General features: G+C 52.4%; 1 protein-coding gene across 1 annotated transcript; it reads left to right on the forward strand.

Moving 5' to 3' along the window:
• The first annotated feature begins 372 nt into the window (after nt 1–372).
• On the forward strand, nt 373–24900 carry PRUNE1 (prune exopolyphosphatase 1). Its single transcript, XM_067569548.1, has 8 exons — nt 373–513; nt 11955–12059; nt 12305–12510; nt 14108–14292; nt 14694–14852; nt 15945–16039; nt 17605–17763; nt 20097–24900. Exons 1-8 carry the CDS (start codon nt 475–477, stop codon nt 20616–20618), a joined length of 1470 nt encoding a protein of 489 aa, XP_067425649.1. The 5' UTR covers nt 373–474; the 3' UTR covers nt 20619–24900.
• The last annotated feature ends 731 nt before the right edge of the window (nt 24901–25631 follow it).

A 25631-nucleotide genomic window follows, 5' to 3' on the forward strand; every position in this document is an offset into this window, starting at 1 on the left:
CACCACACCCACAGTCACACCCTCCCCACACACACACACACACACACACACACACACAACCCTGCAGTCACACCCTCCCCTACACACACACACACAAAACCCCACAGTCATACCCTCCCTCACACACACACACACACACACACACACAAAACCCCGCAGTCACACCCTCCCTCCCTCACACACACACACACACAAAACCCCGCAGTCACACCCTCCCTCCCTCACACACACACACACCCTCCCTCACACACACACACACACACACACACACACACACACACCCTCCCGTCCCCAGCTACCCACCCCGTGACACTCCCGCTCTCCTTCGCCGGGGCCGCCTCCATTTCCCGGCAGCCCCGTGCGCGGCTCGTACCGCGGCCGGGCCGGGCTCCCCAGCTCCCCCGGCGGGAGAACCGCGCGTCCGCCCGCCCGAGCCCGCAGCCGGGGGCCCGCCGCCGCCTCCTGCCCCCCGCCATGGAGAGCTTCGTGCGGAGCCGCCGGGCCGCCCTGCAGGTAGCGGGGTGCATGGGGGGAGATGGGGGCTGTAGGGGATGGGGGACTGGGGCTGGGGAGCAGATAGGGGCTATGGGGGGTTGGGGGGGAGAAAGGGGAAGCAGGAGGGGGACCCTGGGGGGCTGGAGGGAGAGGCAGTGGGGCTGGAGGGGTCCAGAGGGCATGGGGAGCTCCTGGGCTGAGGGGTGCATGGGGGGGGGGGGACCATAGAAAGAGCTTCATCGCTGGTTCCTACAAAGCTTCCCCTCCCCCAGCCTTGGTGCCCCCTGAACCTCTCCCTGCTGCTCCCCCCGAACCACACAGCCTGGTCCTGCCTCTCCTCCCCCACCCTGTGATGCTCCCCAGCCTGACATCCCGTCCGCAGCTCCCCCCACCCCATCCTTCCCACGGGCCCCTCTGCCTCCACAGTCCATCACTGCCCCCATGCTGCTCCTTTAGTTCATGGTCCCCTTTATCCCCCAGCCCCCATGCGCCCCACTCCTGCTCTCCCCTGGTTCCTCCCCCGTCCTTCCATGCCCGGTCCTCCTGCTTCCTCCATGCCCCTCCAATCCTTTACGCTCCCCCTCCACGCTGCCTCCGTGACCCTCCATCTCCCCTCATTCTGGCTGTGGGGCTTAGCCTGGGTCCTAGCTGAGGTGACGGGCAGCAACAGAAGAGCCTAGGTTGATGTAGCCCTTTTACACCTGCAGAATTAGGACAAAAGGCACCCGGGGATCGAAGTATTTTCCGTTTGGTGGCGGGGCTGAAGCCAGCACTTAGCCAAACGTATTGGTCCTGGAACTGACCTTAAACTGTGACCTTGGAAATCACAGCGCTCTGCTTACTCTCTTGCTTTTCCCTTGATCCTGTGGCTTTTGCAAAATGACTTTAGCAGCTGATCTCTCCTGATCCAGGAGAACTAGAGACTGAGGCTGGCATCTTCAAAGGATCCTTACAGGGAAGTTAGACTCCCAAATCCCATTGACTTTCAATGAACGGTCAGTGCCAAACTCCTTTCAGTTTCTATGAGAATCCCAGCCTAAGACTTTCTGCTACTTGGGGGCATGAAGTTCTAGCACCGTCTGCTGTTTTGAGGACCCATAGAACCAGTGACAGCTAAAAACATGGTTGAATTTAAGTAGAGAGCTAAATGTAAGCAAGATGTGCTTTTAAACTGACTTACCAGAGATAATAAGAAATATATATATTTCATGTGATGCTGGACTTAAATTCTACCATCAGGCTGGCATTTTGTTTTGGTGCTAGTTCAGAACTGGATATTGCATACCCTGGACCCATGTAATTTCCTTTACCTGTGCGACCTGTTGACGGACGAATATTATGAAAACAGGTTCAAGTTGTGGAAACAAAGGGGTTGGTGTTTAATGTTCGTGTGTGTAGGCAGGAGGAGTGTCAGAACTGGATGCACAAACTGACCTGGGTTTTTTTCTTTTAGGGAGAAGCTGTTGCTTTCATTTCTTTAGCGTTTTCAGTTCTTCTGTGATGGGCAGCTTTGCATAATGCTAAAGTGAATGTGTTACCGTGTAGAAATAAGAAGTGCAGGAGATAGATGGTAAAGACCTATTAGAATTTAGCATTATGAGCCTTGTCTGTATTTTAGACTTCTCTCCAGGAATGAAATAGACGTTGGCTGTAACATTTAAAAGCTACATTTTAGAAATGAAGGCAATCCACTAATTAGTAAAACTCTAGCGTGTTAGTTTACATGTGATCTCTGCCCAGGCTATAAACCCGTGATGAGGGTGAAGTTGTGTGTCAGATCTGAGACTTTACTGCACTATGAGTCTAGAGACAATTCTCTTTGCAGTGGGCTAGGGCACCCCCACTAGGGTGACCAGCTCCAAGTGTGAAAAATCAGGATGGAAGGTGGGGGGTCGTAGGCTCCTATATAAGACAAAGCCCTGAATATCAGGACTGTCCCTATAAAATCAGGACATCTGCTCACCCTAACTCACCCCAACTTGTAACTGTCCAACAGCAGTGAAAGGCTGACAGCTATGTATAATTTGGGGGCATTTTGACATGAACAAAGCAGCGAAAGAATGGATTTGTGGTTAAGACACGTGACTGTGAATCAGGAAACATGGGTTCTGTTTCTGCTGCAGATGTCTCATATGACCTTGGACAAGTCACTTAACTCCAGTTTCCCCATCTGTACAACACATCCCTATTGCACAGGGCTGTGGGAGTGGAACATCTGATGTCATATATCTTATCTGAGTGCACCCTCCTTTAGGGATTAGTTCTGGCCTCAGGGCCCAGTTTGTCTTTTTGAGGCCTATTTCTTTCTTGCTCTGTTTCTGTGGAATAAGTTAATAAGGCTTTGTTATGCCATAAAACAGACATCACTTGCCAAAGAAGGCCCTCTGAAGTATTTGAAATGATGATACACTTGAGAAGCTCCGGCATTCTTCGAAGGCAGAATTGATGCTGGGAATGCCGTGATCAGCATGCACCTGTTGGATAGAGCGTATTGCAGGTGGGGAAACACAAATAGAAGATTGCCCACCTCTGACAATAAAGTGTGCTTCTTCCCATCTCCCCAAGTGAGCCAAAATTCAAGTGAAGGCAGCAGTTCTATGCAGGCAGGTTTGTGTGGGGCAAACAGTTTATAATTGCTGAGTGTTTCATTGCAATGAGTTTTGACATCTCCATGTTGTTTGTGGCCATGACACGCATCTGTGTTTGGACTGTAATTCTCATGCCATGAGCTCCTCTGTCTCTCCGCGCCTGGAAAATGTCATTCATCTTATTTGGCCAAGGGATAAAAAAAATAATAGAAGCCCCAAAACCTAAATAACACGATACGACACGTTTTTCGGAGGCACCGATCATAAATTCAAATGGATGCAATGGAGAATTAGGTCACCCAGCTAGCTACAGGCTGTGGTAATATCAGTGTGCTGGAGGAACAATGGAAGATATGAAAGGCAAAAGAGGCTTGGCCATTTTGATCTTGTTTACTATGCAATTTAAGTTACATTTCTCCTATAATAGGCTTAGATTTTCTAGCCAGAGCCGAGCGCTGTCATGTTTCTCTATATTGATACCTTGTTATGGTAAGGAAATTATAGATGAGTATTTTTGTGCAAGCAGTTCTTTGAGAAGAGACATGAGGTAGTCAGCAGTTGGCTGTATCTTTAATCTCTCTCTGCACAGAGGTAAAAATGTCAGCTGAGTTTAAAAAAAAAAATTGACTTGACATTTCCACATACAGTGGAACCTCCCTATTTCTCAGCTAATCCCTAAATTTGATAATTCTTTCTCAAATCCTGGGGGCCTCTCCTCACTTCTTGGGGAAAAAATTAATAGCAAAGCTAATGCAATGATGCTGTTACTAACACTTACTGTTATTATTTGTAGTATGGTAGCATGCAGAAGCTCCAGCTGATATCAGGGCCACATTGTGTCAGGTGCTGCACAGACACAGTCACCGAGATCAGGGGCTTGTCCTGCTGACTGCTGCATGTGCACAGAGTAACCGGGATCAGGGCCCTGTCATGCCAACCTCTGCACACACACAGAGTAAGAGACAGTCCTTGTCCTGAAGACCTTACAATCTAAATAGACAAAAGGTGGAAAGTGAGGAAGAATATTGTCCCCACTTTGCAGATGAGGAAACTGAGGCGCAGAGCAATTTAAGTGACTTTCTAATCTGTTGACTGGAACCCAGATCTCCTGAGTCCCATTCTAGTGCCAAAGCTGCAAGACCAAACTTCCTCCCTGCAGTTACTGGGCACTATCAAGAATTATCGCCAGGGATCATAGTTTTATGTGGTTAAAAAAAATCAAAATTCTCTGATTAAAGAAACGTAAACATTTGCCTTTTTCTGCGATTAGAATGAAATGCTTAATTTTAGTTTCCTTAGCCACAATACGTATAGGTATCAGCTGAACACAGTGTTTTACTGATATACTTTAGCACCCAATTTATCTGAGCCTCCATTTGCTGGCTCTCCGTATTAACCGAACCGACAACTGGAGCCCTGGGCAGCTGAGGCTCCGGCTGTCAGCCCCACCTGGGGTTGACTGCCCAAGCCCCCCATCATCTTAAAATAAGGGACAGAAAGCTCTTTGCCATTCTCCTAATTATCCAAATGTTTGATTATCCGACCTGGCCCCAGTCCGAATTAGAGCAGATAATCGGGCTTCTACTGTATGTTTTTATTTTTTCACAAAATTTAAAAATGAAAGATTCTCTGTAAAAATGCAGGTGCCACGTTTTTCTGTGGAAAACGGAGTTCTAGGATTCTTGGTTCTGGCCGTTTTGCCTAGCGTTTCTCACACAGTGAAATGGCTAGGTTAGTGACGTGACGTCTCACCCATTCCAGGAGCAACTCGTTTTCCCCCAGGTGGAGTGTGTGTTTTGAATGCTGATGTCACCACTAGGCCACGGACAGCGTGCGTTGCACATGTCGTTGGCCTCCAAGGGCGTTGCCTTCAGCAGATGCACAAAGGGACTCTTGAATTAATGCTAGAACTGCCTCCGCACGATCTGTCTGTGCTTCCATCCCAGGAGGTGCTGCCTGGGGTGACCCCAAAGCCCTGGTGTCGTTTGTGGGAGACCAGGGCCCCATAAGGCCTGGGCCTCCATAAGGTCAGGTAGGCATTCCTGTCCCATGCAGGTTCTGCTGAAGGACAGTCTCCCGACCTTTCCCTGTTGCTAGAGTCTTGAAGGCAGGTGACCTTCTATAAGCCTACCTCCCAGAGCTGCAGTGAGGATGGTGGGGGAGGCTTGGGATCCGGACTCCCAAAGCGTGTAGGACTCCACTTTTCCTTTCTCTCCCCACCCCCCCACTGCCTGGCAGCATTGCCCATGTTGCTCACCAGTGGGCCTGCTCCTCTGCTCTAGGTAGCAGAGAGGATCTAGCGGTGGGACTAAGGCCTTATCTAACACAAGGGTTTTTAGCCACTCGTGTTCACCTGCCTCGGGCCGGATTCTCAGTTGCTAGCAGTATAGGTTTAGGTATCGGGCATTTATTTTTCAGGGCAGCTAAAATGCCAAGGGTGGTCAAAAAGGAATATTTTTCCCCAATGCACAATTGATTTAATATATTCTGGGGTTATTTTTGCCTTCCTCCGAAGCATCAGCGATGGGCTTCAGCTGGAGACGCAACCCTGGATGGGCGAGTGCTCGGGCCAGTGCTCCGAGAATCCTCTTTCTTAGATGCCTGGCTGGCAGGTCTTGCTCACATATTCGGAGTCCAATTAATCCCCATATTCAGAGTGAGAAAGGAATTTTCCCCTCTGGCACCTCTCACTTAATCAATTCCCTGCCCTTGGTGGTACTTTGGTCTCTCCTGTTCTCTGCCTGTGGTGCACAGTTTCATCTCCTGACAGCTGAAATGTTTTGATCTAAATAAAGTCTATGGGCTTAATATTGGAGTGTCTGGTGAAATGTAATGGCCTGTGTATGCAGGAGGCAAGACTAGATGATCAAATGCTCCCTTCTGGACTTAAACTCTTTTAAACAAGTGAAATTGCTTGTGCATTTCTCTGTGATGTTAAATAGCCAGCATCTGTCCTTGGTTCTAAGTGCTCCATGATGCACGGATCCCCCCAGGAGCCCTCCTTCGCCTCATTGTTAACGGAAATCATCACCCAGCTGCTAGAACCGTATTTCCCGTCTTTATGATCTCCACTGGAGCCGTCTCGCTTACCAAAAGCAAATGGACCTGGCAGTGTGTCCCTGCAGGACTGCTTCAGACCAGGGCGGAAGGGACAAGTTCGAAACCAAGAGGCCTTCACAGAGAAAGCTCTGCCGGTTGCCCCATCTGTCTGGTCGGAGTGGGGCGGGTGTGCCCTTCCTCTGACTACATCCGTGGCTGTAGCACCTGGGGAGAAGGATGTTTGTGGGTGAATAGGTTGCTGGCCATTTACCAAACATACCACGCTGCTGGGTCAGTGGGGTATAGTGGTTTATACAGACTGTACACTGGGGTGAATGAGGCCCATACCATACATGTGCTACATTAATGTAAATCTTAGTTTACATCTGCACTAGGGATTGACCTCAGCATAACTACGCTGGTGGCTGAAAGCCGCACCATAGACAAAGTTTCAGCCGTGGGGCAGAACCTAAATGCTGACTTGGTGAAGAGAGACACTTGTTCTAGAGATCACACCGAACACATAGAGGGGTGTGTGGGGAGCAGGGACAAAAAGCTGCTTTCTGCCGGCCTGCCAGACTCTGCGGGAAGGATGAATGCAGAGTGGGTGTTCTTCCATAATAACTGTTTTTGTTTGGAGTTTCAAATAAACAAGCCTCTGTGTAGGGCTCGCTCAGGGCGGCCTGTTTGTGCTGAGAGCCTCGGTGATGTCGCCCGGCAGCTGTTTGTGTGCGGCTTTGCCTGCCACAAAATTAAGTCGGCTGCATAGATGCTGTGGTTGGTTGAGACTCACGTGCAGTCGTGCTACTGGTGGGCCTGCAAATTAACGCTGCCTGCGGGCTGGATGTGAGACGATGCGTGTTACCTTCGCAAGGTTAAAAAAAAAAAAAACCCCAACAAGAAAAGGTGACACTACAACCCTGAGTGGCAGTGTGATCCAACGGGACAGCACGGTGAACTGGGCCTCAGTAGTTCTGGATTCTGGTCCTAGCTTTGCCACTGAGCTGCAGTGTGATTTTAGGCAAGTCACGTCCCTGCTGTGTGCCTCAGTTTCCCCTCCCACCCTTTCTGTTTTGTCTACTTCCGGCTGTAAGCTCTTTGCAGCAGGAACTGTCTCAGGGTACAGTGCCCGAGACAGTGGGGCTCCAGTCTCCTTGGAGACCTCTGGAGGCACTGCTGTAAATTGCTCTGAATACCAGCTTGGCTTGGGATGGTGGGTCTGTGACCTCCCTTCATCAGACCTCTTCAGAAGATTCCGACCCTCTCCAGTCCCCTGCTGGGTATGTGCCGGGTATGTATAGCAATGGTACTGTTTCTGGGAATTGCCCCTTTACATCTCTGAGGATACACTGCGGGCAGACAAGAGCAGTGATTTCTCTCTAGTTGGGTGCAGACTTCTCAAGTAGGTTCCCTCCCACGCTGTGCTCTCGCTAAGGGCATGCCGCCACTTCAGGTGGAGGTGTGATTGCAACTCGGCTAGTCTCCCCGCACTTGCTTTAAGCTAGCTAGCAGACACAGCAGCACGGACCCACCTGCGAGCTAGTAATGCGACCCAGGCTCCCTGGTGTGCTTGTTCCAGTCCACACTAAAGTCTGTGTTGCTGTGAGTCTTCACTGTTAGTTTTAGCTGCGCTAGCTAGATTAAAGCAAGTGCAGGGAAGGTTACCCAAACTGCAGGCACGCCTCTGATTGCAGTGTAGACATAGCCTCGGTCTTTCCCTTTGTTCTCCCAGTCCAAAGTCAGTCATTCAGCCTGATGCTCATTGTGAATGGAGAAACTCTGGTTTAGTTCTGCAGATTGTTGGTCAAGGCTCAGTGAGTCTCCTGGGGTGCTGGGTTAGGATCTCCTCTGCAGTCATTCCCCCTCCCAATTTATTTTTGCTGCTGTATCCCCAAAGTTGTGATGATGTTGCCCTTCCACATCGGCTTCCCTTTCCCCTAATGTTTTGAACCCAAATGACGAACGCAGCGCCTGAGATAACAAGCCTCGTGTTCTGTTAGAATGAATGAATCAGTTCCTCATCAGCTGTCTCTGTCATCATTACAGGACTGCACCGTTGGCATTTTCTATTTACAGTTGCAGAGGTAGCTCCAAAGTGAGCTTTTCGTCTTTTCTTACACCGTTAGAAAAACGGTAACCTTGTATGGTGCACATATTAGGAATTCAGGAATTTGCCAGACTGAGTCCGACCCCCATCCCCATAGCATCTGAGCACCTCCTAGTCTAATGTACTTATTCTCAAAGCCCCTCTTTGAGACAGGGAAGGGCTATTATCCCCATTGCACAGAGGGGAAACTGAGGCACAGAGCGGTGACAGGGGAAATTTGCAAAAACACTCAAGTGATTTATTCACCGTCGATGAGATTTGGACTCTTTAGCGCCTGGGTCAGTTTTGAAAATGGGAGTTAGGCTCCTAAGTGACTTAGATGCTTTTGAAAAGGTTCCACTAAATGATTTGTGCAAGGAAGCCTGAGGCAGAGTAGGGAATTGAACCTAGATTTCCTGAGTCCTAAGGTTGCACTTTAACTACTGCACCATCTCTCATTAGCCAGCTCAGTATCCTGTCTCCCAAGGAGGCCTGTACCAGCTGCTTCAGAGGATGGTACAAGCCCCCCTTACAGTGGGCAGTTATGGAATAACGTGCTTGTAGAGGAATTTTCTTCCTGACACCTTCACTTAGTGGTTAGTGTATGCCCTGAAGCAGGAAGGTTTATTTCCCTTCCAATCTTTTCTTTAGTCCCACCTACAGTAACTTTGGAGGCCCTCATTACCCATATAAAACTCCAGTCTTGGTGAATCTGACTGAGCTGCTTGCTGAAATCATGTGGCAGTGAGTTCCACAGGCCGGATGCTCACTGTATAAAATTTAAACCATTTCCTTTCCACAGTCTTTAATTGGCTGTTTTTTGCTGAATAATGTCTGCTTGTTCTTATTTTCTGGGAAGATAATTAGGACTGTCTAAATTCTCTTCTCTCCCTCATCTGTTATTTTACATCTTTTGACATGTTCCCTCTCATCCATCTCTTCTTGAAACTAATCAGTCTCAGCATTTTCAATCTGGACATTCTCATAAGTCCCTCTCTATTCTGGCCATCTCCTTTTGGAGATGGGGGTTCAGAGTTGAACCCAGTATCCCAGGAAGAGACATGCCGTTGCTATAGCTATTATTGTTTGGATTGCAGTCGCAGCTGTCTTGTCCCATGATCTCAAATCGAGACACAACTGGTGTTATATGAGTGAGTCAGTGTTGACTAGGGTAAAGCAACTCTCCTAGGGACGTGGTGGTGCAGTTGTTGTGTCAAGGCAGGATGTCTTTGTAAAAGATACATGCTTGCTCAACCAGAAGGTCTGGGTTCGATGCAGAAGTTACTGAGTGAGGTTCTGTGGCCATTAGGATGTAGTAGGTCAGGTTAGATGATCATAATAGTCCCATAAAATCTGGGACTCTATGAATATGCTTCTTGTATTAGTTAGATGGAATGACCATTGTAATTGCCTCTCCTCCCTTCCCTTCCCCCACCCCCCCCCCAAAATCCATTCTGATTCCAAAAGGTGCCAGTGTGTCTCTTAAAATACTAATGGATCATACCCCCAATGGCTGATTTAATGTGTTTGGAGGAATGACTGGGACATCGCTGCCATTCCCAGCTAGCGCTAAGGTAAATTGGCTTTGAAAAGGCTGTCCACATCCCTCTCTGAGGCCTTTGAGTGCAAATTGCTTGTGCATTTCTCTGTGATGTTGTTTTTTCCCCTCCCTGGGGCCATATGCTGTTGTTTTGCACATTTGCCCGGTAACACACAGCTCTTAACTCTGCTCCATAAATGCATTATCCCAGCCTTGCTTATCTAAAGTGCTTGGCCAGCCAGCACTCAGGGCTTCCAACTGGGCCTGTTCTCTTGACGGTAACTGGGAAACCGATGCTGCCTCTTAGCACCTGTGAAGAATGGCAGATAGCTTTTAGGAAGCTGGTGCAAATCTGCCTTGCTTGCTCTCTGACAAGGGGGGTTTCTTTGCTGCTGCTGCATCCACTTGCTTTTGCAGGGACCAAAAGCTTAACTCATAAGCGGCCATGGAGACTTTACTACCCACGTGTAATATTGTGGCTAACTTTTCCTTGGCAAGTTTTAGCACTGTAGAGAAAGGGCCAGCGTAAAGCTTGGAGTGGGGGAACCAGCCATAAGGATCTCAGCCAGCTCTTCACCCCATGCACACTGAACCTCAAACGTCTTGGGCCTGATTCTCCATTTGTCCTGCACTTTGTGCAGTCCCGTACACCGTCATAAAATGCTTCCCGTTCAACATAGGTGCGCGGTTGTAAATGACTTCAGGGCAAACAAAGAATCATGCCCCTCCTTTATCCCTCTCCATTTTCCTTGCATCTGAACTTTCAGCTGAAACCAGAAAAGCCCGATTATCTTCCCACTTGCACTGGTCTAAACTGGGAATAACTCCATTGGATTCAGTGGAGTTGCACAGGAGTACAAGTGGTGTGAAAGGAGAATCTGGCCCAGAGCTTGTTTTTGCAGCTTTCTTTGCATGTGCCTTTCCCCCTGGTGTTTCAGAACCAACCATAGCAGCTGAAGTTTTGATTGCATCTCTGACCAGCTGGTTGGCAGCTAATTCACTAATTCACTGCTGTGTTAGGAGCACTCAGTGCTTGAGATCCAGCAGCCTGTGTCTTGTTATAGGTTGCCAGAAGCGTTCCTTTTTGCTCAGCGAACCGCAGATGTTTATCTCCCTTTCAAAACACCCGGCTACGGCAGAGCTTCCCTTTAGCAGCATACCATCCTCCTGTAAGGACGGAGCAAACCAATCGCCAGTGGTACTGACAGTGCCTTCCTCCCAAGGACCTCAGAGCCGCTTACGCACATCAGGTCCCACACCCTCTGTGCCATTGGGCAGAATTATATTATTAACCATATTTTACAGGCACAAAGTTTCAGAGCTCAGTCCCCTGGTCCGAACCTAAGAGCATACTCCCTCCCAGAGCTGGGAGTACAACCCAGGAGTCCTGGCTCCCTGTCCCCTGCTCTAGCCATTGAACCACACTGCTGCCAGGTGAAAAATATTCACTCAACTCCTTCTTGCTACCCTGTTCCTGAAGGGATTAGATTTCTTGTCAGTTTCACGCTGGGTTGGGCTGTTAACCCGGGGTGGACAGCCCGGGCTGCATCTATAAACACTGCCAGCCTGATTCTCCTGGGTACATCTGGGGAAGTCAGTGGGTAGGAGGAGTGAGAGGAGAATCTCTGCTGGGGCCATCGCTGTGTCTGGTCACTGTTATTTCTGCAGCATCTTGGCAGCAGGGAGTCCCAAAGCAGGGTTTGGAGGAGCCCCGGCTGGGTGCTAACCTGGTCACGCCCGTCTGCTCTTAGCTTCTCAAAACCACGACTGGCCACTTCCTTCTCTCTGCTCACCCCACTGACTCCTCCCTCGTCCCAGCAGAGCAGATGTTGCGCTCGGCATCTTCAGTTAATGCAGGGAAGAGAGTGGAGCAGGCTCTGGCTGTGCACCTGGGTCGGGCAGGTGCTCCGGGGTCCCAGGGGAGATCAGGTTCAAGACTGGCGTTGGATGCTCAGCAGATGAACTTGGGAGCCTGAGGTCCTTTAAGCCAGCAAAGGGTCTAGCTGAGCAAGCCTTCATGGGTCAGACAGGGAGGAGCCGGGCGTGAAGAACCTGCTGCGTCAGATCCCCGGGGCAGCACCGCAGCTCACGGCTCAGCCTGCGCGTGTTTTTCTTCTGTGGCAGCACGTGGGAGTGAGCCTTTTCCACACACGAGTGGCATTGGGCCCTGCTCTCCTAGGATTCAAACCTGCCTGTCTCTTGGCAGGAGCACGTCCAGCGCAGCCGGGAGGTCCACGTGGTGCTGGGAAACGAGGCCTGCGATCTGGACTCCATGGTGTCGGCGCTTGCCCTGGCTTATTACTTGGCGAAGGTGAGTGCTGCCCTGATGCTTGGCCCCGCTTTGGAGCGCTGCTTCTGCTGGCTGGCATTCACGGGGAGGGGGAGAAGGGGGTTCTGTGTGCAATGGGGAACAGGGGGAACTTGGGGTAGCGATCACATAGCACTGAGACCAACGCAGCCGAGAGCTGCTGTGTGATGCCTGGACCCCCCGTGCTGTGCTCTCCCTGGCCAAGGCTGCTGCTAATTGTCCCTGTGCGTCATGGCATTCTCCTGCAGACCTCTCCGGAGTCCAAGGCAGCGTTCGTCCCCGTGCTGAACATCCCCCGCTCGGACTTCCCCCTGCGCACAGAGAGCACCTTCCTCTTGCAGGAACAGCAGATCCCAGACAGCTGCCTGATCTTCCGGGATGAGATCGACCTGCATGTGCTGCACCGGGCTGGCCTCCTGTCCCTGACGCTGGTTGACCACCACGTCCTTCCGAGGCAAGTGGAGAGGCAGTGCGGGATACTTAAGAGATCCGGGTTCTAATCCTGGCTCCGCCACCGACCTGCCGGGTGACCTTGGGCAAGTCACTTCCCCGCTCTGTGACTTAGTTTCCCCATCTGTAAAATGAAGCTAATGACATCGAACTACCTTTGTAAAGTGCTTCGAGATCTCTGGATGGAACGTGTAATATGACAGCTAGGTGGGGGAAAGGGCAGGCTCCAGGCAGGATGGAGTAGGGAGTAAATGGGGCGTGAATGAAGACGTTGTTATTTGTATTGTGGTAGAATCATGGCCCAGGACCTGTTGTGCTCAGCGCTGTACAGACACAGAACAGAAGGACGGCTTCTGCCCCAACGAACTTGCAAGCAAAGTAGATTAAATTGCTTAGTCTCATAAACAGAGGACTGTCTTGTCCAGGGAGTGGACGACATTGCTGGATTATGCAAGGCCATCCCGTAGATCTTGTGGCGGGTAGAGAGACTGGGTCGGGATTCATTGCTGCTGGGCCTGCTCCCACAATGGGGGATGTCAGTGAGTGGGGAGGACACTCAGCACCTTGCAGAATGAGGCCCCTTGTTTGTTACTTGTCCCACACTGGCTGTGTGCTCAGGAGCTGTGCAGGGAATGCATAGGGTCCTTTGCTCCCAGGAGCTAACAGTCTAGGTGAGTGGTGCCCACAGGTGCCTCCGTGCAAAAAAGGCACAGAGAGCTTGTGCAGGACAGGCTGTTACCCGCCAGAGCGGGTCTGACGTCTAACAAGTTCATGAAACCTTCAGCCGCCTTGGGATGAGCTGGGAGATCTCTCCTGGCCGAATGGGCCTATAGACACCAGCTGTGGCTTCTCCACAGCTGCTGAGCATGCCTGGGTGCTCCGGGAGGGTTTTGTTAAAGGGGATGAGGTGTAAAATCTCTGAAATGAGCAGGCATGTTTCCCTGCATCCCTGAGAACCTGAATGCTCCTCGCCCTTCTACATGCATGCCTACCGTCCTTTCCTGGGCCCACATTTCCACCCCCCCTCTCTCTCCCCACTGCTCCATCCCCTCGCCCACATTCCATGTGTTGTCTCCCCTCCCCACGGCGACACCAGCCTCACCCAACTCTCCTCCGTCTTGCCAGACCAGCCTGGCCCTGTTCATGGGCTGACGACCCTCTCTCCTCCTTGCCGCACCACCTTCACCCCAGCTCCTTGGCGTGTGTCTTTCCCTATATGGGCGGTTTTGAGGAAATAAGGCCCTCCCCATTGCCCTTTATTGCGGGGGCGGGGGAGGAAAAGAGCCTGGGGCTGGAGGAATTTTCCAGCCCATCCCAAGGGCAATGCTGTAAATGCACTATAATGCCCGCCACATGCACAGGAACACCCTTGGGCGCACTGGGGGGAGGGGGGAGGGGCTGTATCCAAAAGTGGGGGGAATCCATTCCTGGGGTGACTCCATTGACCCTAAGTGCCTCATTCTGGGGCCGGGGTGGAGGGAAATGGCAGAGAGAAACGCCTGGGGAGGAAACGCGGCTGTTTCCCAGCCTGCACCCGGCTCTCTGGAGGGGGCGCGCTCACGGCGCCGGTGCCGCTCACTCCCCCTGTCTCGCCCACCCAGCGGAGACGCGGCCCTGGAGGAGGCCGTGATGGAGGTGATCGACCATCGGCCCCTGGAGAGGGCGCGGGACCCTCGGTGCAGAGTCACCTCGGAGCTGGTGGGCTCCTGCGCCACGCTGGTGACGGAGAGGATCGCGCAGGGGCCAGCGGAGCTGTTGGACAGACAGACAGCCGCACTGCTGTATGGTGAGGGCAATGCTAGCCAGCCGTGACTTCCGGGGAGGGGTGTAGGGTCCTGGGGGCGGAGACCCACACCCACAAATATCAGGCCCGTGCCCCAGGCTATATCCTGCTGGCTGTAAGACTGACACCTAATCAGCGTCATGGCTGCATCTGCACCGACCTAGGGGGCAGCAAACCATAGGGCTCTGCCTCTTCCACGGCCAGGCTATTGCGGCAGGGCTTTGCCTATGGGAGATATTGCAAAGCAGCTGTCTAGACCCAGAGGACCTAACTCCAGAGCTCGTGTCTCTGCTAATGTAAGATCGCAGCCGTTACAACAGCTGTGTATGGGCCTCTGGGCTCTCACGGCTCGGCTCCCAGCACACGGTGTTTCTGTGCCAACTGCTGCTTTCTTTGCTGTAAAGGTCCGATAGTGCTGGATTGTGTCAACATGACGCCAGAAGCTGGCAAAGTGACTCCCAAGGACGCCCGGTACGTTGCCCTCTTGGAATCCAAGTTCCCAGACCTCCCGGCGAGGAGCGTTGTGTTTGAGGCACTGCAGAAAGCCAAGTTCGATGTTTCAGGTACCTGCTTGTGGCGGGTGGATTGGGGCGCAAATGGGAATTTCGTAACGTATCACAGACGGGGAGGGCGGGGACTGCATGGCGCTCACGTCATTGGAGGCGCTAAATTAAACGAGTCTCCTAATTCATCCGAAAACAATCCAAGAATCCACCTGGCTGAATGATTGGGGTGAGTGAGTGTGAGTGAGGGAGAGCGCCTCTCTCCAAATGGGCATGAAAGCGTGGTTCTGCTCGGTAAAATGACCCCTTCTCTTTGCCCCGTCTACTCCCTGCACATATCCGGAACTGGAGCTGCCGGCATTGGTCACCAAAGTCAGTTCTTAACTTCACTCTCTGGGAGGGAGCCAGGGGCTATCCCCGTTACCCGGGCGGGGCCCATCTCTCTGGCTGGGGGAAGCTGTGTTCTGCAAAGCTAAGGCCAGTTGCAGGCTGAAATGCTGCCCTCGGTGTGCAAGACCCACCGAGAATCTTTGCTACTGGCCGTGATGTGTGAGCCCCCAGGCGTGTCCGCACTGTGGCTGGGAGTGAGCTCAGACAAACTCGTGTTAGCAGGGCTTGAAATAAAGTGCTAAAAATAGCAGCGTGGGCATCACGGCTCCAGTGGAGACTTGGGCTCCAGCCACCTGAGTTCAGACCCAGGGGGTCAAGCGGGCTTGACAAAGTGGGCTGCCGCTCCAGTTTCAATGTCCACACTGCTATTTCTAGCTTTGTCTCCCTGGGCTGGGGAGGCTCATTCCCATCCGCAGTGTAGATGTGCCCAGAGAAGCCAGCCTGACTCGCTGGGAGTCTCTGGTGCTGGCATCCAGAGAAAGCATCTCTTTGCTGCAAGCGGCTCAGTGCTGCTCAGACAACGAACGGGAAGCCCTTTATTCAGATCCCAGCTGTGCTTTAATCTCGTGACAGAGCAAATCGCGTCTGCTATCGCAACGTTGCTGAGCTGCCCTTCCCCCCCCCCACCCTTTCCATCTTAGCAAATGCCATCTGAGTCTTTTGGTGTGTCAAAACCCCCAAAGGTTCCTGGAAGTGGTCTGAACTCCCCCTGGGAACGGAATGTCCCTCTTCACTCCCACTTGCCCTCTCTTGTTTTTACAGGGCTCACTACGGAACAGATGCTGCGAAAGGACCTTAAAGCGCTCTCGAGTGATGGGCTCGTTCTTGCCATCAGTGCTGTGTACATGAAGCTGGAGGTAAGGATCAATATGACATGGGGAAACTGAGGCACGGGAAAGTGAAGTGACTTGTCCGGGACCACAGAGGGAGTCGGTGGCAGAGCTGGGAATAGAGCCTAGGAGTGAAAGCAGCTTTCACCCACTGCGTCTTTTTGAGCATTTTCCCAGTTTTAATGCGTTTAGCCTCCCAACCCGCCTCTGAGGCAGGGCAGTGCTGTTATCTCCATTGTACAGGTGGGGAAACTGAGTCACAGAGAGGCTGTGGGCCAGATTTTTTTAAGGTATTTAGGTGCCTAAATCCCTCTGAAAATCTGGCCCTCACTGACTTAGGAGCCCGAGTGTCATTTTCAAAAGGAATTTAGGAGCTAAGTCACATTGATTTAGCCGGCTGCGTCACATAGACCTTGTCAAAATTCTGGGCCTAGCTGACTGACCCATGCAGCCTCGGAGAATCTGCGGCAGAGCTGGGGAAGAAACCAGCCTCCCCATTGTCCGAATGTGCTGAAAGGCTAAATGCATTACAGCTGGCAAAGCGCTTGGGAGATCTGTGGGTCAGAGGACACAGCGTTAGCAGCAATATGGGAAGCAAACTTCCAGTGTAGAGAAGGCTTGGGGGAATACCCCCGAAATGGGGTTTTAGTAAAATTCGGGAGGGAGAGAATGCCTTTGACAGGAGGAGATACAGGCACCGGGGGTAAGAGGGAGGGTTCAGTGTTGAGTTGAGTCGAAGGGAGGTGCACATGGAAAAGTGTAATGACCATGTGGATTGGGGTAGATTGTGAGATCCTTGGGGGAAGGAGATTTGTCTTTTTTTTTAACCCTGCACATGGTGCAAAGGGCCAAATAACCCAATATCACGGTGATCCTGACGAACGGGACCCTGCGTCAGAGCTGCTGCTGCTATTTAACGTGCATGTTGCAGTAGCAGCTAGTGACCTTAAGCCGGTCTTGGTGGCTGGTTGTTATTCAGTAGCTCCCAGCCGAGATCTGGGCCCATCATGCTGGGCAGTGCACAGAGACGCAGTGGAGGGCTAACGCCTGCCCTGAAGACCTCTCAGACTCAGAGTAGACAAGACAGACACAGGGTAGGAGGAGAAAGTGAGGTGCTGATCAGTGAGTCAGTGGAGGAGCTGGGAATGGAACCCAGGTCTCTTAATAATAATAATAATTAATAATAATAATAAATAAGTCTCTCTAGCTCTTATCTAGAGCTGTTCATCAGTAATTCAGGATCATTAGCCGTGTTTTACAGATGGGGAAACTGAGGTACAGTAGGGGGACTTGCCCAAGGTCACCCAGCAGGCCAGTGGCTGAGCTCGGAATAATCCCCAGGTCTCCTGTGTGCCAGTCTGTCGCTCTATCCACTAGGCCACACTGCTGCCAGATAACCATCCCTTCCCCAATGAGCCCATGATCTAAACAGTTTAGACACAACAGGTACATGAGGCAAGTGGGTGGTGCTGGGGGTAGGGGAGGAGGATGGGGGAGTTAGACGGGCGGGAGCTGACAGCATTGCTCGCCAGCCTGTCCCGTCCCGTGCGTGTGCGCCCCGGGGTCTGACGCCGATCGCTGTCCTTGCCTAGGCCTTCCTTCAGCGGCCCGGCTTGCAGCAGGACCTGTGCGCCTTCTGCCAGCAGCACGGCTACGGCGGGTTGGTAGCCATGACGATCGCCTTCAACGAGCGGAACGAGCCATTCCGGCAGCTGGCGGTGTACAGCCCGCACGCGGCGGTGCGGACGGCGGTGAGCACAGGCAGGGCACGACCCTGGGCAGGCAGGCTGGCCAACCCAGGTGTAAACCAAACTGAGGGCACTGGGATTCCAGCACTAAATCCCCCGCGTGCGCCCTGATCCCGCACAGCACTGGAACTTGTCTTAGTGTCGTCCCATGAAGTGCTTTGCTGGCTCAGCCCCTGTCTGACTTGCTGTCATGGGGATCCGTAGTTCTAGTCTGGCCATCGTTGGACCCCGGTGACCTCTTTCCCCCAAAGCTGCCCCCTCCCTGCCACCCCCACCTTGGGAGCATGGGGAGGAACTGGACCTAAATTTGTTGCTTCTGCAAAAAGACCAGAGCAGAAGCCTCTGCTGCCAATAGGGGCAGAAGGTTGAAGGGGGTTTGGGAACCAAAATCTTGGGATTCAAGGGTTTGGTTTGTCCAGCGGAATAAAACAAGGGAGCTGCCTGTAGGAAGAGGCCCCACTGGGTATCAGACTCGGGGGCCCCTGGACTTGTGAATTCCCCGATCACCCCTATTCTCCCTGTAATAAGGCATGGTGGGCTGTAGCTTCCCTTAAAGGGGCCAGCACACACTTCCCCCCCTCCAATAAAGTCTTGGTGACCCATTCAGCTCCTGCCCAGCTGAGATGCTTCTACATGGAGTTCAGATGCAGGACCGCTTTGGCTTTGTTCGCGGCTGGCACTATAGAAATCCCACAGAGCGGGCTGGTGTTTCCAGCACGCCGCGTTTCCCAGAGGTTCTTCCCTTGACTAGGCCAGCCCCTCGCTCCTGGCCACAGTGGCGGGTGCAAAAGGATTGACAGGGTGACGGTGTTTCTCTACTTTCCCCCATGGGTAACCCCCTGTCCCCCCACCCTCCTGCAACCTCGGCCCCCGGCTCAGCAGAGTGCTGGAGCCCCGGTGGAGTCAGCACATTACGAAATGCGTGCCCAAGGGCTTTGCTGAATTGGGGCCCAGGTGCATGCGCTGCTCCGGCACCTCGCCCGGCTGTCGTCCGCCCTGGAAACCTGCTTGTCCGCCTGACGTGCTGCGCTCCTGGCCCAGCCGCTCTGCACCCAGTCGGAAGCAAAACCGCCTCAGAGCCCTGTTCCTCTCTCCCCACCTCGTGGGTGTTTCTCGGTCCCTGCGAATCCCCCAACGCCTCGAAGCTCAGCACTCCTCTTCCCTTGTTCGTGCTGCGGTTGCTCCCATAGCTGGAGGGGCAGCTGCTGAGCTGTGCAACGTGCATTCTCTGTAAGCAGCAGCCCATGTGCCTGCAGAGTTTGCTTCAGTGCTTCCCAGAGACCAGCGAGGAGAACATGCCAGGGGGGAAAGGGGAGGGGGCATGTTTACTCCACTCCATCGCCAGCTGTGCAGCAACGCTTCCCCCCCTCAGATCCCCCCCTCGTCACTCATTAACCATGGTCAAAGGTTTAAAGCCGTGGGAGGGATCCCGGGCTAATGGCCCAGGTGGGTCAGAGATCACGGCAGCAGCAGAGGGACCTAGCGAAAACGGGGGAGCCTTGGAGATGGGAGGTAAGAGGCTGCTTTTTCCGTCCCCACAACCATTTCGGCTCCAAAGGAAAACACCCTCCGTGTGCTCCTCCCCAGGTGTGCAACCTTAGCGTCTCCCGCACCGGGCGCTTGGCCTGCTGAGTGGGAATCTCGAGGCTGGGTTGGGAGGAGACAAGCTGAAAGGCTGGGTTTTAAAGATCGACAGTCTCGCCTCTCCCCCATTTACCCTGCCAGACTGTCTCCACTGTCTTTACTTGTTCCTTAATGCTACGCGCTGAACTCGGCTGCCCTTATTGTGAATCTCACTTAACCCTGCAGGGATCAGGGTGTCTGAGCTCGCGTCGAACCTTCCTTCCTAGGCCGGGGAAGGACACTTACATTTTCTCGTTTGTCTGGCGTCTCGGGCACTGGAGACTTTGAGTCTGATGTCTAATAAGAGTAGCTCTAATAAGAGTAGCTGTATTGGAAGCAAGGAACCAGATCCCAGCCTGGTGTAAAGCAGTGTCGTTCTCTTGGGATCTGGCCTGCTGCCCGGCTGTCTGTGCAGACTGAGCAACCTCAGGACTGGATCCAAGCCTGAATCTTGAGGAGAGCACGACCCTGGGTTACGAAGGGCCTGGCTGGGCGTGCTGAGTGCAGAGACCCCAGCTCTGGCCTTTGCTCACACCTCCGTGCCCAAGGAATGACCCGGCATCGCAGACGTGCTGCAGCCGCAATTGGAAAGCTTAAATCAGTGGAGCTGCACCAGTTTACGCCAGCTGGGGATCTGGCCCTGAGTGTATTTGAATAACCTGGCTCCTAACCAGAGCCGGCTGCTCACCCCCTTGTGTTTCTGTCCCCACTAGGTGTGCGGCGCTCTGGAGCGCGCTAACGACCCCTCTCTGGATCTCTCCCCTCTGGGGAGCCTCTACCCCAACATCTGTGCCTACCACCAAGGCAACACGGTCGCGTCCCGGAAGAAAGTCCTCCCGATCCTTAAAAACTTCCTAAGGGAAGGGAGTGTAGCGGCTGGCGCCATGCATCCTGCGGACAAGGATCTCCACTGCACGATGAGACCGGAGATAAAAGACCTCGCCGCCGCTTGCAGCGAAAGCGACGAGAACTTGGAGGACTTGGAGGTGGCTGGAGAAGCAGGGGCCCCGGAGTACGAGCCAAGGTGCAGGAGAGACCCTGCCAGGTGCCAAAAACATGGGGATGCCCTGCTGGAGGATGACGCCCTGTTGCCTCCCACCCCTATGAACAGCCTGGTCGATGAATGCCCTCTGGACGGGGGGTTGCCCAAGCTGTCGGCGGAGATGATCTTCGAGAAGTTCAGCCACATCACGGTGGTCCGTCCGTCCGTCAGCGGCAGTCCCGAGAAGAAGTGACGCCGGGGCGCTGCCCGCTGGGGTTTCAGGGAAGCGATTGCAATCCTGGCGCTCTGAGATTAGACCCACGCCCTCTTTCCTGTGTGTGGATGAAACACTTCCACCTGGCTCGCCGGGATGTGTGGACCCTGTCGCTCTGCCGTAAAAGCCAGGTTCAGGCGCTTTTGTCAGGGACACTTAGAAACCCACGTCCAAGCGGCTCCTTCACCGACAGGGGATTCGATAGGAAAGCCAAACCAAAATGCCAGCAAGTGGGGCCCCCAGCGCAAAGTGCAACTGCACTTTAAAGGCACCCCCAGGTTTGATCCTGGCTAGACTGTGACAGCTCAGTTCCTGGGGGCTGCTGCCCGTAAGCACCGTCTCCATCTCTGTTACAGTGGTTTCTTTAAACCCTGCCCTGGCGCAGCTGCCTCTTGCACTGCCGTGCCGTCGGTCATGAGCTGCGGTGCTGTTATGTGGAAGAATGCCCATGTCCCAGCAGCCCCTGAGTCCCGTTGCACAAAGACAATGTGTCATGTCCCCTTTCTGTGTGCACAGGCTTACCCTGCCTGTCCCTGTCGATGGTCTGGCATCGTGGGAGGGGAGATCTCAGCCCCGCTCCTGGAACCCGGCGTGGATTTTGCAGCTGCGGTTCCATCCAGCCTGTCCCTCGGAGGAACAGCAATAAAGGAGAAGGATGCTCTCTCCCTTCTCCTCTCCCCCAGCCCTCGTGACCATCTAGTCGGCCTGTGAGCTGTTGGATCTGCCATGTACCAGCATGACTGAGCAGCACTGTGTTAAAGGAGAACTCTTCCTTCCTGCCTTCACTGTTATCTGTCGAATTGTCCAGTCCCTTTGAAACCCCTGGCCGGGTAGCTTTGGAAACTGACCCCCGAGGCAGTGAATTGCAGCTGGCTGCGGCTCCAGGGGTTGTGTGAAGAAGTTTCTATTGATTGGTTCTTAAAGCTCAGCCCTGAAAAGTCACCATGAAAGGGCGCTGGTCCCAGGACCAGGGTTGCTTAATTCAGTGACAAACTGCTTTGGGGTCCTGTTAGCCTGGTGGGGCCAATCTGGCTCTGTGGGGAGGGGGCCAGGGTCTATTCCTCCTTCTGCATCCTCTATGGAATGGTTACTGGTTTCCAGTTAGAGGTTTTATGGGGCTTTTTACATTTTTGGTCCCCCCTCTCCCCGGGGGTGGATGCACAAGAAGGAAGAACCCTGGCTTGGCTCTCGGAGTCTCCGCTGCGTTTGCAGGGCTCACAATGAGGAAAAATCTCATCGGCGCTCGTCAATTAGGCCCATTTGCTTCCGAGTCAGTGAGAGGGAACAATCGCGAAGTCCTGGATGCCGTCTTTACAGTCCTGCTGGAGAACAGAGCTACGCGTGTCTTGGCACGGTATGACCTGCGGGTGGGGAAACGAACGGTCCAACATGCTCCAATGTGTCTGTTCCTTCTCCCCACGGGACTGGCAGGCTGTCTTTATGTTCCACAGCTTGGATCGTTTTTACTGTCTTGTTTAATGCTCTTTTGATTGGTAAAGCCAGCTACGTTATAGCTACTGCTCACCTTTCTGGGGGCATATTCAGTCCCTAGACACGCACCTTGCATTGTGCACCTTGGAAAGTAGCCATTAATCTTGTGCGGATAGTTGAAGGTGATGAACTATATACTTTTCCGGTGGAGACTGTTCCTTAAACTATCGAAGGTGCCACGCTATCAGCTGGCCCTCAACTCGGCCTTTTTTGGTGCGGGCTTGATTCCGGGCGCAGTTTCGTGTCCACGATTCCGTGGGCTGGCAATTCGGATTGCTTGAGGTCTTGACTACATGGGAAACCTGCGCCAGCTTCAGTTAAATCAGTTTTTAAACGGACACCGTTGATCAGGGCCAACCTCTGTGTAGGCTCTGATTTCAGCTGGAGGAAGGACGTATTTCACTTTAATCTAAATTTGTTTCCAATTGACTTAAATTAAGCAGAATCAGCCGCTCAGAACTGCAGTCAGTTTCCACACAGGGCTTAGAGCCGTATATTGGTTTAGATCCACACCTTAGATTTATACCAGTGCGAATGTCCCGTGTAACCAAGGCCGTTAATGATTTATGCCTGGCACCCAGCAGCTTCCATTGTTCTCAGCTTCCCCATTGTCCTCAAGGAGGTGGGCGGGGAAGACGAGTTTTTTAATTAATCTGGTTGCAAAGGAACATAGGGCCCCATTTTATTTAGGCACCTACATAGGAACTGAGCCCTTCTCAAACCTGGGCCCGGGGCCCTGACTCTGTCTACAAATCGGGAGTTCAAGCAGCTTAAATGACCTCAGTTGCAGGTTGGTACAATTGGGCTTGCAAAAACCAGAAAATCTGGCCTCAATCTCTTCCAGGTTCTGTTCCTTGGAAAAGGCCCTTTTCCACCACCCACCCCAGGGGTCTTTTTGTTGTCAAGGAGGGACTGGGATCCTGGGGCGGTGGTTCTGGCGTTCTCCAGAATTGTCATTCTGGGCTCTCGCGTAATAACTGTGATGGCCTGTAACTCCTAGAAATGCTCAGGTACTGACACTGCAGGTTAGCGAGTAACCGCGTGTGTCCCCAAGCCAGGTCCACTCTGGAGCAATTGCATGAAAAGGAAAAACTCCCTGATCCCATAGTCTGACCCCTCTGTAACCCCATTATCTGTGGTGGCTGTGAATAAGCCTCCGGTGCTAAAACCCCAGACGTTCTTCGGTGCATCCTGAATCCCCCTCCTCCCTTTCTGCTTGTCAATCTACCTTCTAACCATGGTACGTCTCTGCCACCTCCACCCTAGAGAGACCCCCACTTGTGGTGGAACCCTGAGCCTCCTACACTACTGTCTGTCTGTATGTCCCACAGCCCGAGGCTCTGACAGGGTGGGTCTGGGAGCTGCACTGACCGATTATGTCAATACTGGGAAATGAATGCTGTATCTTAATCCCCCAGGATTTTATAGCCGTAATGCTGTCTGTCTGTCTGTCCGCTAGAGCAACATGCATTCTTATTTATGGAGAGGTTCAGGCTCAGAAGCTGTCAATCCTGCACCGTGCACCAGAAACCAGACAGAACCAGGTATGCATGGCGTGATCTCCCTCTTTATTTATGTGGGTTATGGTGGCATGTAGGAGACCCAGCCAAGGACCAAGACCCATGGTGCTAGGTGCTGTGCAAACACAGGACAGACAGTCTGTGCCCTAAAGGGCTGGGAGGATTTAACAAAAGCTTTAGTGTCTACCAGGTACAGTCAGATACTGGAGTTGGGGTGACATGACTTAGCTCTCTTTGCAACACCCCTTTGGGTGAGTTGTGGTCATTATACCTGCTGTTCAGCTGGGGGAACTGAGGCACAGCAGGGGACGTGTCCTGCCATCAGCGAGTTGGTGTCCACTGGGATATGATTCAGGGGCTCCCAGCTCAGGCTACCCCACACGATAATCAAAGGAACCAGGATGTGTTTGCGACCTTTAAGACAAACAAATTCTGATTTGGGGTGAAGGTGGAGGAAGGGAGATAGTGAACTTGTGGGAGCAGGGTAGGAAAACTGTCGGTTCTATCAGAGCTGGGGTGTGAAATTCACCCCTGCACAGGGCTAGGGGAGCAGCACAAAGCTTAATGCATCACTTAAGCCAGCAAAATTGTCCTTCATGCCCTGATTCAGGAAAGCATCCCTGTTCGGGAAGGGTGCTTACAGCTAAGTACATGCTTAAGTGCTTCCTGAATTGGGGTTGTATAGGTCTTGTGCTAGCTTGGGAGGAGGGCGTGTCAGTTTCCCCCTGGATGCAGGCTCCTGTGAAGCTGGGTATCAGTAGAAGCAATATACAGTATCTAATAAAGCCAAAATAAGATGAGAAGCAGCATTATTTAAATGGAGGGGACTGAGGTACCCGTTAATGACAGGCGCACTGAAGAGAATGCAGTTTGAGTTTTCTTGCACTGGAGCATTGTATAAATCCTCTTTTGGCAAGAGAACCAGTCAGAACCTCAGAGTCGTCACACTTGGTTCGTAAGCCTTTCTGTTCCAAGCCCGTCGGGCCGCTGTTCTCAGCTGGCACTGCTCTCCGATGGTAAAGTGTTTTCAGGCTTTTTGTTTCCTTCATGACTTGGGATGGTAATTTCCCTTCCAACACTTTTGGGGTGTTTGTATTTTTATCTAGGCTACAGGTCTGTTAAAGATAGGCTACCTTGATTAATTTCAGAATGGTATGAAACAAAGAGAAATATGACGTAACCAAAGTTTTTTGTGTTTTGTAATTCTGATGATCTTGCATTTTAAGGATTAAATTTGTGTGCTTTCCTGAGCTGTGGTGTCATCTTTGTGTGTGTCTACTTTAACACACACACACTCTCCCCCTACTCATGGTGGTGTATATTTTAAAACACACTCATCCACACCCTATTCATGGTAATTGTTGTGTAGATCGCAATCAAACACAAAAGATTGAATAACCCTTTTGTGACAAATTCTGCTCTTGCTTGGATCCAAATGGATTGACAACCTCCACGGGTGAATCGTTGGCAGAGATTGGACCAGGATTTCTGGATCTAAAAGCGTCAGCCTCTCCAGCTTGAGCTTGGCAATGGCAGATTCATCAGGCGCCGTGTTCTCTAGCCACTAGAGAGGGCTAACGAGCCACACTGCTATCCTCACAGCCCTTTCACATATTCCATGGGTATGTCTGAAGATCGGTCTACCTCAGTGATGAGACTGAAGGGCAGGGACAGAGGGTGTAATTCCTCCCCTCCCCCATGCAGATGAGGGGCGCGATTGGTGTATAGAGCAGCCCCCCAGTCTCTGCACAGCGGAGCAAATCCCTCAATGAGGCCTGATTCGCTATTGCCTTGGAACCCGTGCCACGTGGGGCGTGAAACACCACTGCGTCACTGTTGCGCTCACTTTGCACTGATGTAAAAGACAGCGCAGTTACAACCACGGCGTGAACACAAAGCTGTTGGATGAAAACATACATTCTCTGGCTGGAAGATCAGAATGACACAATTGTATTTCTTAGCATGCGGAACGATAATACAT

Source organism: Emydura macquarii, unplaced genomic scaffold, assembly GCF_026122565.2.
Source record: "Emydura macquarii macquarii isolate MOO-44397 ecotype Brisbane River unplaced genomic scaffold, CSIRO-AGI_Emac_v2 contig_2924, whole genome shotgun sequence".
NCBI lineage: Eukaryota > Metazoa > Chordata > Testudines > Chelidae > Emydura > Emydura macquarii.